This window comes from Pelodiscus sinensis, chromosome 20 (assembly GCF_052426305.1).
Source record: "Pelodiscus sinensis isolate ZL-2025 chromosome 20, ASM5242630v1, whole genome shotgun sequence".
NCBI lineage: Eukaryota > Metazoa > Chordata > Testudines > Trionychidae > Pelodiscus > Pelodiscus sinensis.
This window is the reverse complement of record NC_143071.1, coordinates 6,853,905-6,868,307: the sequence shown is the minus strand read 5'-3', so window position 1 is coordinate 6,868,307 and position 14,403 is coordinate 6,853,905. Positions and strand designations below refer to the sequence as shown.

At 49.3% G+C, this 14,403-nt stretch overlaps 1 protein-coding gene across 1 annotated transcript in view; it reads left to right on the top strand.

The window, feature by feature from the left end:
- The window catches only part of MAP2K6 (mitogen-activated protein kinase kinase 6), a 102,750-nt gene that overhangs the window by 69,056 nt on the left and 19,291 nt on the right, over positions 1 to 14,403 (top strand). Inside the window, exons 4-9 of the mRNA XM_006129156.5 lie at positions 458 to 571; positions 2,299 to 2,418; positions 5,058 to 5,174; positions 5,921 to 5,972; positions 8,996 to 9,123; positions 11,023 to 11,100. Coding sequence (XP_006129218.1) covers positions 458 to 571; positions 2,299 to 2,418; positions 5,058 to 5,174; positions 5,921 to 5,972; positions 8,996 to 9,123; positions 11,023 to 11,100 — 609 coding nt within the window. The remainder of the gene's footprint in view (positions 1 to 457; positions 572 to 2,298; positions 2,419 to 5,057; positions 5,175 to 5,920; positions 5,973 to 8,995; positions 9,124 to 11,022; positions 11,101 to 14,403) is intronic.

Sequence of the window (14,403 nt, the reverse complement as noted above, 5' to 3'; positions counted from 1 at the left end):
AGGTTTTTTTCAGCATTTTCCAGCAGGATTTGCAGCGACCGTTGCAGTGCCGAGAACCTAAAAGTGAAACCAAGTGAAATGGAAACTGGCTTGGTTGATTTTGCTTGCTAAGAATTAGGAAATAAAACTGAAAGGATGAGGAAATCTGTTCTTAAAGCTCTTTCAGCTCCATGTGAGATGCTATTAGTCACCTTTAGAGTCTCGCTTCTGGAGACTCAGTTAATTATCATTAACTAGCTAATCCTCGTACACTCCGTGGGGATTAGATTCAGTATTCTTATCTTGAAGAGAGGGAAACGGGCATGGAGAGGAGAGGCTATCTGCCCACCAATGGGAATTGGTATGCAAGCAAGATCTTAGAAGTTCTTGGCTCCCTGTACCACACTGACCATGCGGCCCGTGTTGCACACGTTCTTTTGCTTTTGACCTTTTCACTCTGGCTCTCTCCCTCCCACAGAACTTTGAAGTGAAGGCGGACGACCTGGAGCCGATCTCTGAACTGGGCCGAGGTGCGTACGGGGTGGTGGAGAAGATGCGGCACATGCCTAGCGGGCAGATCATGGCGGTGAAGGTAGAGTGAGACTCCTATGGTGTTTTCTGTGTGTGTATGTGTGCTGACCCTTTGGGCTGTCATCAACATAAGTTTCCATTCTTACCTTTGCTTGAGTAGGCCTTCGCCACATGGTGAATCGACACTGCAGCAATTGACCCACCGGCAGTTGATTTATCACATCTACTTAGACGTGATAAATCGACCTCCGAGCCCTCTCCCATCAACTCCGGTACTTCGTCAGTATGAGAAAAGTAGGTGGAGTCGACGGGAGAGCGTCAGCTGCCAACCTTATCTATGGAAGACACTGCTCTAAGTATGTCAATTTCAGCTATGCTATTAGCATACAAGAAGTTACATAGATTAGATCAACAACAGGGGTGAGGGGTGGAGAATGTAGTGTAGACTAGGTTTTAACCTGATAAGGGATTTACTCTTTCCATATGGAGCAACTGGGTGCCAAAACGGGTGGGATGTTAACGCCTAGTAGAAGTTCAGATCTACACTTGGAAAAAAGGTGCATTTTTCAAATATGACAGCAGACATTTTAAAAAATCCTAGTGTAGACAGGGCAAATTATTCACTTGCTCACCTAGCAAAGGTTCAGTCTAGAACGTGCCCTGTCTTCACTAGGACTTTAAAACACCTATGCCCTCAGGTTTTGAAAATGCACTTGTTTTCTTTGTGTTGATCTATACTCTGGCTTAGGCCACGTCTCCACTTTCAGGAAGATCAACGCTTCAGTGGTTGATCTTCCACATTTGATTTAGCGGGTCTAGTAAAGACCCGCTAAATCAAATACTGAGGGCACCCGTGTGGGCACCGGTACTCCTGTTCCTTGCAAGGAGTAAGGGAAGTTGACGGGAGCGTTTCTCCTATTGACTTTCCGGTGTGAGGTTGGTGCCAAACTTGACATAAGGTATGTTGACTCCAGCTACGTTTTTTACGTAGCTAGAATTGCATACCTTAAGCCGGCCTTCTCCCATAGTGTGGACCTGGCCTGAGTGAAAACAAACTGCAGTAGGGTGAATTTGTCCCAGGAGGTTTCATGTTTTACCTGTGGGCCTCTTAACCGGAGCTCAAGGGTCACATATAATTTACAGCACCTGCTTTTAATAGGCATGTGCAGATCATGGAGATCCCAGAAGACTTGTGGGTGGATGAAGAAGCACCCCAGCATACAAGGAGGTGTATTCTCTGTTGCCTATTCCTTCTCTATTAAGTTAAGGAGTTTCCTTTAGCCTCTCCTTCCCCGCGTCAGAACTTTAGGGAGCGGTGAATTTCTCTTATTGCAAACAGAACAAACGCTTGCAAGAAGTGTCTGTGTGCACCATTCGTCTAGCCCACCTCCAATGCAACATGACATGCTTTTAGAATAAAGGGGAGTCATCTTTGTTGTAATCCCTCCGACTAAAGCAATAATTGTCCTGCACTCTTAATCTGCGGCCTGTATTCTGAACGTGACCCATTTCCATCCATATTCACCGGCATTCATTTTTATTTTACCATTGTTGCTTTTTTACCCCGAAAGGCTCTGGCACCAGAAGAGAAACCCCGGACAATACTTTAAAAATCTCTCACTTGCAAAATGGGGAAATGATTTACAAACCGGAGTAAATGCCGGGACTTGGGTGTGTTGTGCTGCGTGGCGCTTACCCCTTGTGTAGGTGTTGTAAGTGCATATGTGAGTGAAATCCTGCATGCAGCTGGGAGACTAACAGCCAGTGCTAAAATGCTCTCTCTTCCAGCGGATCCGAGCCACAGTGAATAGCCAGGAGCAGAAGAGGTTACTAATGGACTTGGACATTTCCATGAGAACGGTAGACTGCCACTTCACTGTCACGTTCTACGGTGCGCTCTTTCGAGAGGTACAGCATTCTGGATTCCTGCCTACGTCTTTCCCCCACTTGGCACTCACACTTCCTTGCCTTGGAGACCATTGTGATGGGTGGAGCCCTGCAAATCCATGGAGATCCCTGGCTTATTTTTGCAGATACTAATTTAGTATCTAGAACAGGGCTACTCAACTTTGAAAGCCCCAGGGGCCTCAGTAATACTCAGAGCACATGCTGAGGGCCGCACCTTAAGTGTGGTTGTACATACGTGCAAATCTATGCAAATAACTTTGTTCACGCTGATGGGTATGAATACAAAGATTAAGGCAAGACTACACAACACGCAGGCCCCATTTAAGTCAGTTCTGCTGCTATTAATAAAATGCAATATTTACCTGATTTCCACCCATGACAGCACATTTAATGAGCAATGACAGTCCAGGAATTTAACTACTATAAAGCATATCAACAGAAGACCGTTCTATTGACACTCCATTATGGAGCGTGTTCCCAGTAGAGGCCATGTTCAAAGGATTCCCCCCCCACAGGCTGTGTTCTGAGCCCTGCATAAACCCAAACCACACTGTGAGCTGCAGACAAACAGGCTGTGGGCCGCATGCAGCCTACGGGCCGCGTGTTGAGTAGCCCTGATCTGGAACCTTGCCAGTTTGCGGATGTCTGCCTTGTATCCCCGGGTATCCACATTTGTGGATGCAGATGTCTGTGGCTCATTTTTGCAGATGCCGATATCAATTTTGTATCCCTGTAGGGCTCTCGTGATGGGCACTGTTCTTTTTTTAAAACGTAAGCTAGAAGATTAGACGATATTGTAAGCCTTTCCCCCAGCCAGCTAGGCACTTTTGCTGCGTCCTTCCCTGGAGTGTCTGAACATCTTTTAGATCAGGGGTGAACAACCTGCGGCCAATCTCAGTTCCATGCGTGCCCTACAAGACATTTTGTTTACTGTTGCCCAGGTGCGGGGTTGCCAGATTTTGCTGCTTTCAGTCTGCATAGTATTTTCCCCCTAGCAGTATTACTAAAGTGACACGCATGTTTATCAAGGGCCTGTGAAGCGAGGTGTGTGCTGATTGCACACGACATCAACTGTGAGAGCTGCATGCTCCCTCTGCACCCAATCAAAATACTGCTACAGTTTGAATGGCACACCCTACTAATTCTAGGTACCCAAGTACGGTTAGCAAAACTACCCTGTCCTGGAAGACCGCCTTGGTTATGACAATCTTGTGGCCCACTGAGATGAAGGAGGGCCGCTCGTGAGGCCCACTTACTAGTCTTGGTTGCCTGTTGCTGTTTTACTTACATCAGGAGTGGCCAAGCCATTCTGGGCAAAGAGCCAAGATCTCAGTGGATCCAGCGTGAAGAGCCAGGGCAAAGTTGTCAAGGAGAAAAAGGAGGGAAAAAAAAAAGAGGACTGCTCCCTTTAATAGCAGCATTTGGTCGAGCAAAAAAAAAACCTCTGCCCCTTTAAGAAAACACGGTTAGAGGCTTTTTGGCCACGTCAGGCTTCCCCCAGCTGCTGCCATCTTTAATGGCCACGCCGGACAACTCTCCTGCCCAGGTCAACACAGGGAGCCAGGGGGAGAGCTGTTTTTGGGAGCACGGAGGCAGCTTTACGAGCCACTGGGGGGGCTTTGCGAGCCACACCCTGTGGGGGGAGGGAGCCACATGAGACTTATGAGCCGCGGTTGGCCACGGCTGAGCTAGATGATGGTTTTAATACACCACCACTGATGGGCAGGTACTCTGCTATGCAGATAGATATAAAACCAAGATCCCTACCTAAAGGAACTTAGCCTTCATAAATCAGATCATTTCTCGATCAGGGGAGACGAAACCCTCTTGGATTCTGGGTGAGGTGGGACAAGCATCTTAATGGCACTACCAGTTTCTGTGGTGTGTTTTTTAGACAGTTATGTGCCGAGAACATCAGCTCACGGCATGTTGAGTTGCATAGCATTTAAAGCCAGGAGAACCCTTAGCATCTCTAATCTAACCTCCGGCTTATTATAGCCAGGAGATCTTACCCAAGTATGTATAACACATAATTTTCCAAAACATCCCTCCACTGATAAATACTGATCTTCTCGACTTGAATTGAGCCAGGGAACTAGAGAAGAACATCACCGTGGGGAATTTTTCAGAAGCAGCTCAGTCCTATTTTCAGGCGTGATTTAAGGCCAAAATTTTCAAATGCGACACGTGATTTTTGGGAACCTCAGCTTTTGGGTGTGGAACCTGGGACACGACTGAGGGGCCTGATGGTCAGAAAATGCTGAGCACCCATCCTCTGAACATCTGTCCCCTTTCAGGAGTCTGAGCTGAGCCACCAAAAAATGGAGCATTTGGAATCTCTAGTCCCTTGTGAAAATCTTGGGGCCACGGGCACTTTGGAAAGTGAGTCCTATTGGCTTTCAATGTGACTTAGATTCCTAAGCCAGTTAGTCACTTTGGACATTTAAGAAAATGTCCAAACCCCTGAGCCGTGGAGGGCAACACCGTATTATCAGTCAGATATGTTGCTCTTAATCCAGGAAGAGCAAGGAAAGCCCGGTGCAATCTTCTACAAGACTTTTAAAAAGCCAGCAAGAGCAAATCAAGGGTGCGGGCGATCGGAGAAATGGGACAAATGTTTGCTTTCTCTTTTCCCCCAGGGAGATGTGTGGATTTGCATGGAGCTGATGGATACCTCACTGGACAAATTCTACAAACATGTCATTGACAAAGGCCTGACGATCCCTGAAGATATCTTAGGGAAAATAGCCGTCTCTGTAAGTATGGGCGGGTGTGTTGTGTCTATTCTAAACCTAGGCTGTGAGGATCTAACGTCCCTGCCCTCTGAGCCCTGGGATGAACTTGGCCAGCAGCCCAGCTGCAATGCAGATGCCTGTTTGGTGTGTGGTTACGTGTCTGCAGTTACGAGCCGAAAAGACTCACCAAGCTGCCGATCTGCTTTTCAATTATGAGCCCGAAGAAAAGCAATTTTTGTGGAGAGCGCACGCCAGCTGCTTTTTCTCCCCATCAAGGCAGCGTCATTCCTGGGCATGCACATTCCTTTTGGGCGGCAGGGAGCACAGGGAAGTTAGCTCTTGATTGCGGGGAGGAGATCTGCCTGCTGGGGGACAGTCAAGGGGCAATCAGAGAGGTGTCCTTGCCAACGCAGGAGCACGTTTTGCATGCTCACCTCTCTCGCAACCATTGCCATGAATAGTAAACCCAGGGCTGGAGGGGGACAGCAAGCCCCACCCCCCTCCACGAATTCCTTCCTTTATAGTAAGCAAGGTTGAATGTGGCTCACTCGTGTGAGCTGCATTCTCAGCTCTCCACTAGGGGTCACTAAAATGGCACACTAGCCCTCACTGAGCACGCCGCCTCCCTAGCACGCTTCCGGAACGACAAACCGAGATTGGAGCGGGTGGGGCGAGCATGGGGCAGTCGCTGTTGAGGCTAGCAGGGTTGGATTGGCCACGCCGTGCTGCCGCCAGCCGTGGTTCACTGTAGGTTTGTTATGTTTCAGATTGTAAAAGCACTAGAACATCTACATAGTAAGCTGTCCGTAATTCACAGAGGTAAGTGTGACTGGCGTAGCCCCTGTTTCTTACAGAGCCCTGTGTTGTGCACTTTGTCTAGCAAAAAGGTTATACTCAGTGCCCACTAAAAGTGGCCCAAATAAATGAGGTTTGGGAGGCAGGGGAGATTCTGTGGCTCAGTAACCCAGGATAACCCAAAGCTTGGTTAGGATGAGCGGTAACCAAGGGGATAGAATGTTGAGCTGCTCTTAAAATTCCATCGACATGCTGGCACGTCTCTCCCGAGGAGACACAAAACAGCCTCCCTCTTCACTTGGCCGGCAGAAGAAATGGCTGATTTGTCTGCTTGCTTCACTGGATTTCTCCCCTGCTTCTGCTTCCCCACTGCATGCTGGGATGGGCACCCGTGGCTAATGACAGGCCTGACCGAGACCTTATTGACGCCCATGGATAGACTCCCATTGGCTGGGACGGGCTGGCAGTCAGATTCTGCATATGCAGATACCCTCCGGGTGCGGAATGGGAACAGAGCTGCCCTTTGGTGGCGTTTACACTTAGTCCTGGTCTACACTAGGGCTTTATTTCAAAATAACCCCACTTAGGTTGAATTAATAAGTGGAGCGTCCATACTACCAAGCCCATTATTCCAAAATAACGGGATACTTCTTTTGAAATCTGCACTTCTGCTTTCCTCGGGAAATAATGCTAATTTTGAAATAGTTATTTCGAAATAGCGGTCGTGTGGATGCTCCAGTGCTGCTGTTTCGAAATAGCTACTCCTCAGAGTTATTCAAAGTAACGACTCCCCAGTGCTTCCTGGGGCTCTAAGCCAAGGTAGCGTGTCCACTTGAACGGAGCCTGGCTCGGACTACATAGTTTCCTAGTGTAGACACGCCCTTAGGTAACACATCTCAGCTTGTTCACCCTCTAATGCAGCCAGAACTTTTAGATGCAGGCTAGATCAGCAGCTTATCCTGTGGGGGAGGTAGGCAACGTACAGTTATCAATAGCTTGAGTTTTAAAAAGACTGACATAGGTACTAAGAAATAAAAATCGGGGCCTAAAAATTTTCCCCTCCAGCAATGGAATTTGACCTCCAGATTTGTGATCAAGTCTGCAGTGTTTGGTAATATTTGAGACTCTGGCAGGGTAAATATCTTACAGTCTGTGCTTCAAACTCTTTCCTGACCAGTGTCCCTAATAATAACGCAAAATGATTAAAACTGAAAAAAAAGTTTGTGTCGGTACAGAACCTAGCACAGCGGCATCTGGTTTGTAACTGGAGCTGTCAGATGCTACAGCAGTTTATAATAGCAATAATAATTCATTGACGTGTTTTTTGGGGGTTTTTTTGGTACTCCTCTTTAGTGTCACACTTCATGTACTCATGCGACACTGTAGTGTCTGCACTCCAAACGGTGGCATAATTTCTCTGTCGTTTGGGGGAGCGGGTGTTTGTTTGTTTGTTTTTTGTTTTTAACAGAATTTAAATTTGGGGCTTAAACTCTCTTGACCATGTCCCCTTTAAAGGAACCACCCGCATTCAGGCAGATACCAAGAACCCACATGACAGGAAAGTGACTAACTTGCTCTTTCACTAGTTGGCACGTTGATGTAAAGGATTGTTTTCCATGCTCTGGGGGGAAAAAAAAAAAGCCCGTATCTGCAGCATGTCTGCTGAGGGAAAGCGTTGTTTGAAATGACAGGAGTTCAGATGTAACAGGGGGATCGTCTGTCATGAGTGTGCTTGAGGTCGAGCTTTCTGGACATTTGATGGCGGGTGGGAAATGCCATTTTGCGTCTGGAATTTTTTTGCGTAATTGATTACAATTGAAATTCCCTTATTCCAATCTCGGCTTCCTGATGCATTGCAAAGCCCTGATTAGAGGCAAGATATTAAATACCATGAATCTCTTAAGTTCTGATTAGCATGTGCAAGGGGAGCTGGTTCTGCCAGCCATCCTCAGATGTCCTTACAGCTCTTTAGTACTGTAATGCATGTATTTGGAGCAAGTGTTTCAGGAGAGAGGTGAAGTGAGGTGAGAGCCCTGCCCTAGGATGGGTTCAAGTCCTTGCTCTGCTTGAGGCTTCTTTGCGTAACCTTGGGCAGTCTCTTAGGAAAGCGAGACACTCTCTGAATAATGGGGTTAATAGCACTGGCTGGCCTGCCTCACACATTAATGAGCGTGGGGTGTGCAGATAGGATGGCGAAGGAGGCCTGGTAAGTGTGATTAGAAAATAGGATTTCCAACACCTTGGGACCGATTTCAAAAAAACGTGGGTTCTCCCAACTCCAGCGGAAGTCAGTAAGAGCTGCAGGTGCACCCATAGGTGCTGGAACTAGGGTTATCTACAGGGCTTATAGTTTGGTTCAGTGGCTTTCAGTAACCCCGCTCCATCCATTGTCCTGGCACCCCCATGTGCACCTCTGATTCAGGCCCAAAGGATCGCCAGTTGAGCACCAAAATGAGAGAACTTTGGCTTCTGTATCTTGTCTTACGAGTTTCTCCTTCCCCAGCTCCCTTCTCTCCTTTTCCCACCCCTTCTTTCTCCTCCTGTCTTCCTGGAATCCCCCCCCCCCCTTCCCTGCCACCTGCCCCCTTCTCATGTTATCTCTTGGCCTTTCCTTCATGCTTCTGCAAAAGCATCTTCAGTTAACACCCCCTTGTGGATTTTCACGGGGGAGAATGCTGGAATCGGTGCTGCCGATACTCACCAAGAGGCACCCGGGTGCTACTCGGTGGCATCGCTCTTGTCGGTGGGGTCTACTCAAAGTAACGATCACGGGGAAAACCTGTTAGTTTGCCTGTGGGCTGTGCTTATAAGACATGGGAGGAGCTTGTGTCAACAGAGACGATCCTCCGCATTAGGAGCTTCTCCCAATCTTCCTGCAGTAGCTACAAAGCCGGGCTGATGAGCCTGCCTGGGCTGACACGGTCGATATTTGGTGCCCTCTGGTGGTAGGAAGTTAACCCACCTGGTTCGCTCGCAGGGATGCTTTAAAAACGATGAGCACAAGGCCCACTTGCGACAGTGACGATGGTGTGTGTTCCTTCTTGCAGATGTAAAGCCCTCTAACGTGTTGATCAATACGCAGGGGCAGGTGAAAATGTGCGATTTTGGAATTAGCGGTTACCTCGTTGACTCTGTTGCTAAAACCATGGATGCCGGATGCAAGCCCTACATGGCTGTAAGTCGAGACGCTTCACGAAAGACGTGGGGGAAACTGACCGCTCTGCTGCGGTGGGGGGGCCTGACCTTGGGCAATAGATGATCTTAAAACGGGAGGCGTCAAGAGGGCAACTTCCAGCATGCCTGCCAGCAGCTCGCTTACTGACACGTGCCTCTGCAGTCGTTGTCCAATTAGTTGTAAACACAGAGAGCGGGCTCTTACAGCTAACGCTCACAGCTGGGAATCACGACTCCTGGTGCCGACACTGACTGACTGTGTGATCGTAAGGAAGCCCTGTCACCTCACTTTGATTCGGTGGCTCTGTTTGCACAGTGGGGACAATAACACTTTCAGCTACACCCAGGCTCCTCCTTGAAAAAGCAGCAAGAGCACCAGGGAGTGGTCAGTGTAGACGGGTCAGGTACATTAGGGCCCTTCACGTTTCAGACCTCATGTCAGCTGCTGGTTTGGATTCACTTAGCGGCCTGTTTTTGGCTCTTTAAAGCAGGGGCGGGGAACCTAGGGCTGGAGGTGGCGCTCGAGGCTCAGGGCTACCTCCCCAGCATTGGGGAGACCTTCACTGTTCCCCTTTGGGGCTGAAGCACACACAATCTACTAGCCTGGGCCCCTCTAGGCTCTGGTGTGCGAGGGGAATGCAGGGAATTACTTTCTTCTTCTTTGCCTGGGGGCCACATCAGCGAGGGTTTGGAGGATGTGTGTTTTGTGTGTTTGTGGGGTTTTTTCTTTTTTGCACTTCTCACTTGTGTGCGGCCTCCGACTGATTCTTCTAAGAGTCAGTGGCCCCCGACCCAAAAAAGGTTCCCCACCTCTGCTTTAAAGAGATGGGTTGGAATATCCCTTTCAGAGCCATAGCCGGTATGGATGGGTGGAGCGGGGGAAGATCACACTGCTGTACGACACAGGGACATGGTGAATGCTGTCCTTTGGCCCACGGTTCCCCACCACATTTGATCTGTCTGTATAGCAGCAGGTTTTTTTTTTTTTTTATTGCTTCCAAGTCAGAATGGGTCTCCCCTGCCTTGCACAATCAACCTGTGGAACTCCTTGCCAGAGGATGTGGTGAAGGCTAGGACTTTAACAGGGTTCTAAAAAGGGCTAGATAGATTCATGGAGGTTAGGTCCATCAATGGCTATGAGCCAGGATGGGTAGGAACAGTGTCCCTAGTCTCTGTTTGTCTGGAAATGGATGACAGGGGAGGGATCATGTGATGATTACCTGTTGTGTTCCCTCCCTCTGGGGCATCTGGTGTTGGCCGCTGTCGGCAGACAGGATACTGGGCTAGATGGACCTTTGGTCTGACCCAGTGTGGCCGTTCTTATGCTCTTTGGCACATCTGTGCGAGCGTGGGTGTGAAACGCTTCCCCCAGAAGAATCCTTCCCCCACAGCTTCACTGCGTGGGCCCAGGGGCAAACACCTACCGGAGACTCCAGATCCCTAGAGAGTTGAAACCTCCAGTCTCCAAGCGTGATATGTTTGGAATGGGGAGCCGGGGGGAAAAGGAACTCCGCTTCCACCAGCTAGACCTCAGAATGCAAATGCCACCCATGGCCAGTCCCCAGTCTGGTTGCCCATCAGAGAGTCTGGGCCAGATCCAGCCACGAGGTAATAGGGGAGTGACGTTTGCATATGGGGTTCCCCTCAAACACTCCCCTTGGGGTTGAAGGCTGATGCTGTGCATTCAGCCCGGCTAGGGCTGCAGCCTCCCCTCCCTGCTGTGAAGTGTCGGTTCGTGGGCTGGGGCCGACTGGTGCTGGGGATAGTTGTTGACACCAAGGGGACAGTGGCTGTGCTTGGGGAGATCGTAATGGGCGTGCCGAGGGGATGGAGAGGGGCGGAGCCAGGCGGGAATTGAGCCTGGAGGTGTCTTTCAACCTGTCCTCATCTCTCTTTCCAGCCTGAAAGAATCAACCCAGAGCTAAACCAGAAGGGATACAGTGTCAAATCGGATATCTGGAGTCTGGGAATCACCATGGTAGAGTATGGGGCCCGGAGAGGGCTGATTTCACAGTGATTGGGGTGTAAGGGAACACTCAGAATGGCTCTCAGGTTCGGTTTCCTTTTGGACCTCTCCCGGTTCCCGATCCAGCGGCTACAGTTCTCCCTGCACCGGTAGCCCATAACATTGCAGTTTGAGGGGGAAGGAGCCTATAGCTAATTCACTAAGCCAGGTGATCAGAGACCTTAGTGAGTGCCGCTAATTGTACTATGCAGCCAGCATGTACAAGCGACAGCCACGGACACCCTTGCAAAATGGTCAAGCCCTTAGAGACACCCTCCCCCCCACTCCCAGAACAGCTCCTGAATCCGGCTCACACGCCGTTGAACAGAATCCAAGAGCGCGACTCCCCTGAACACCAAAGAACCCCCAAGGCAGCAGGGACCGAGCTAACCAATGAGCAGGGGAGGACCCTGGTTTCTGTCTGACCCACAGACCTCCTTCAGCCTCCCTCTGCATACAACCCAGCTGCCCACCTCCAAGTAATGCACTTGGAGACAACAGGTCTCCAGCAGTCAACCCATAATGCTTTTAGCCTTTAAAGCCGGTGCCGCAAACTCAGTTTACCTTCAGGCCGGTGTCAGTCCTCAAATCCTCCTAGCAGACCAGTGGGCAGCCCACGCCGGCAGGGCTCTGTAGGGGACAACATGGGAGTCGCCGCGCATTCCCCCCACCATGTGTCTCTTAGCTCCACCTGCTGCCCCCAAGTGATTTAACCCTCGGATTCCGGGGTTGGGTTGTGAAGCTGCTGGGGCCATGAGTTTGAGACCCCTGCCTTAAAGACACAGCGTTGTATTCTCACATTGAGCCTTTGGCTCCTGTGTGTGCGATTTTCCCATTGGGTTAACAGGAGACTGGTCACTATGCAGGAAAAACACAAAACAGGAGAAAGGGAATTGGCAGCCAAAAAAGAAAAGAACAACATCATTGTCTTCGGTCCACCTTCTCTGGGGCACCTGGTGCTGGCCACTGTCGGCAGGCAGGACACTGGGCTAGATGGACCTTTGGTCTGACCCAGTGTGGCCGTTCTTATGTTCTAACTTATACATGGTTGGACAACATGAGTCGTCCCCAGGAAGTGACACGGAGGAAAACACTTTCTCTTTCTGGAACTCAGATGAAGATGCCAAGGCTTTCGCTTGTGTTACGAATGTGGTAGTACTCAGCCCAAAGGCCTCCATCTAAGGCCGCTTCCCCCCAAAACTTTCTTCCTTAATTTTGGGGTAGATATGGGTTGGGGTAAGGATCAGATAAGAGAGATTACCTCCATGTAATCTCACTAATGGAAACTCATTTCCCTTCCTGGTGCCAAATGGTTTTCAGAGCTGAGCCTGCTCTAGACCTGCGGTTCTCAACTTGTAGGGGCTCTGGGCTAGGGATGTGTCAGTGCATAGGTTTAAATGGTTAATCGATGAGCCTGGGCTCATCAGTTAACTGTCACGGTTACATGCAAGATTTCTCTCCTCGTCCCCACACACACACTGCTGCCTCTGTATCAGAGGCAGCAGCGGGGGTGGGGGAGGGGAGCAGGCAGGAGCCAGTATGTGTGGAGAGCTGGCTTTTAAGCTGGCTTCCTGTGAGCACTGGCTCCCAGGAAGCTGCCCCCCCATCTCTCTGTGCCGCTGCCTATGATAAAAGCCCCCCTCCCCTCCACTTCTCTTAAGAGCCAGCTCCTGGCAAGCACCAGCTCATGCTGCTGCCTCTGTTTCAGAGGCAGCAGCAGGGGGAAAGGGGAAGTGGAGCAGGTGGCTCCAGTGGAAAATTTCAGTGGTTACACGTTTACCAAAGAACCCCGCTTTTTAACGTCCCTCCTCAGAACCCATTTGTAAGTGTTTATAGATTGTCACAGCCTAGTCTGGAGGGGCCTTGGCTGGTTTAGGTCCGATCTTGCCCCCGAGGGGGAGGGAGAGTTGAGTCCTGCCCCACACTCCTTCAGTTCCTGTAACGTGGGTCGGGCTCTCCGCTCCTGCCATTGCGTCCTCCTGGGTTACAGTGCTGCTCACTTTGGCCTTATGTCTCCTCACTGGACCAAATGTGCATTGGAACATGTTGAAACAGGGTGGTGAGCCCGGCCGGCCCAGTGGGACAGGAGATGCTTCATAGCCCTTTGAAACAATGTGTTGACCCAGTGTTGGGTCCTGACCCACAGGTTGAGAAACCCTGCCATAGAGCAAGAGCAGCCAGCCTCTATAAATATCTCCGGAATGGCGAGGTGAATTCCTCTGAATTCAGTGAGAAAATGAATGACGCTCCAGTGCAGGGTAGGAGGAATTTTAAAGGCAAGAACTATCTCTGGCTCTTCCCTCAGCCGCTTCCTGTGTTTTAGACCTTGGCAGTTGCTTCCTTGTCCTCTCTCCCTCTCTAGAGAGGCAGGAGGAGCTGATGATTAGGGTGTGAGCTTGAGAGACCTTAGTTCAGTCCTCTGCTTTATGTGACCTGAGACAGGTCACTTGGGCACATTTTCCAAAGTGCCTAAATATCTTAGGCAGTGAGACTTAAAACTCCTCTAAGTTATTCAGAACACAAGGACTTAAGAGCCAAAGTCAAATAGACCCTTTTGAAAAATGTACCCTTAGTCTCCGTGCCTCAGTTTCCCATCTGGTCGATGGAGTTTACAGAACTGCTGTACCTCCCAGGGGTGCTGTGAGGATTAATACACTAATGATTGTGATGCTCTGAGATGTTAAGGGTAGGTCTAGACTGCATCCCTTTTTTGGTAAAGGGATGTAAATTAAGCACATCCATATTGCAAATGAAACCGGGATTTAAATATCCTGCGCTTCATTTGCATAATGGCAGCTGCCGCTTTTTTTTTTGAAACGGGGCTTTTTCGGAAAAACAAACAAACAAAAAACATCCCGGCAGCGTAGATGGGAATCTTTTGAAAATAAAACCCATTTTTGAAAGATCTTGTATACCTCATTTTTTGAGGAGTACAGGATCTTTTGAAAAAGGGTTTTATTTTCAAAAGATTCCCATCTAAACTGCCGTTTTTTAATTTTTTAAAAAAAAGCCCCGTTTCGAAAAAAAAGTGGCAGCTGCCATTATGCAAATGAAGCGCAGGATATTTAAATCCTGGCTTAATTTGCAATATCGACGTGCCTAATTTGCATCCCTTTACCGAAAAAGAGATGTATCTAGACATACCCAAAGATAATGACAGTCTCAGCTAGGGTGTGTTTTAACACCCCCTCTCAGGTATGGTTGCACTGTAGAATGGGGTGTAATAAACATGCTCCTGCCAGCTTTGCTCTAGCTAGCACCAGAAATAGCAGTGTG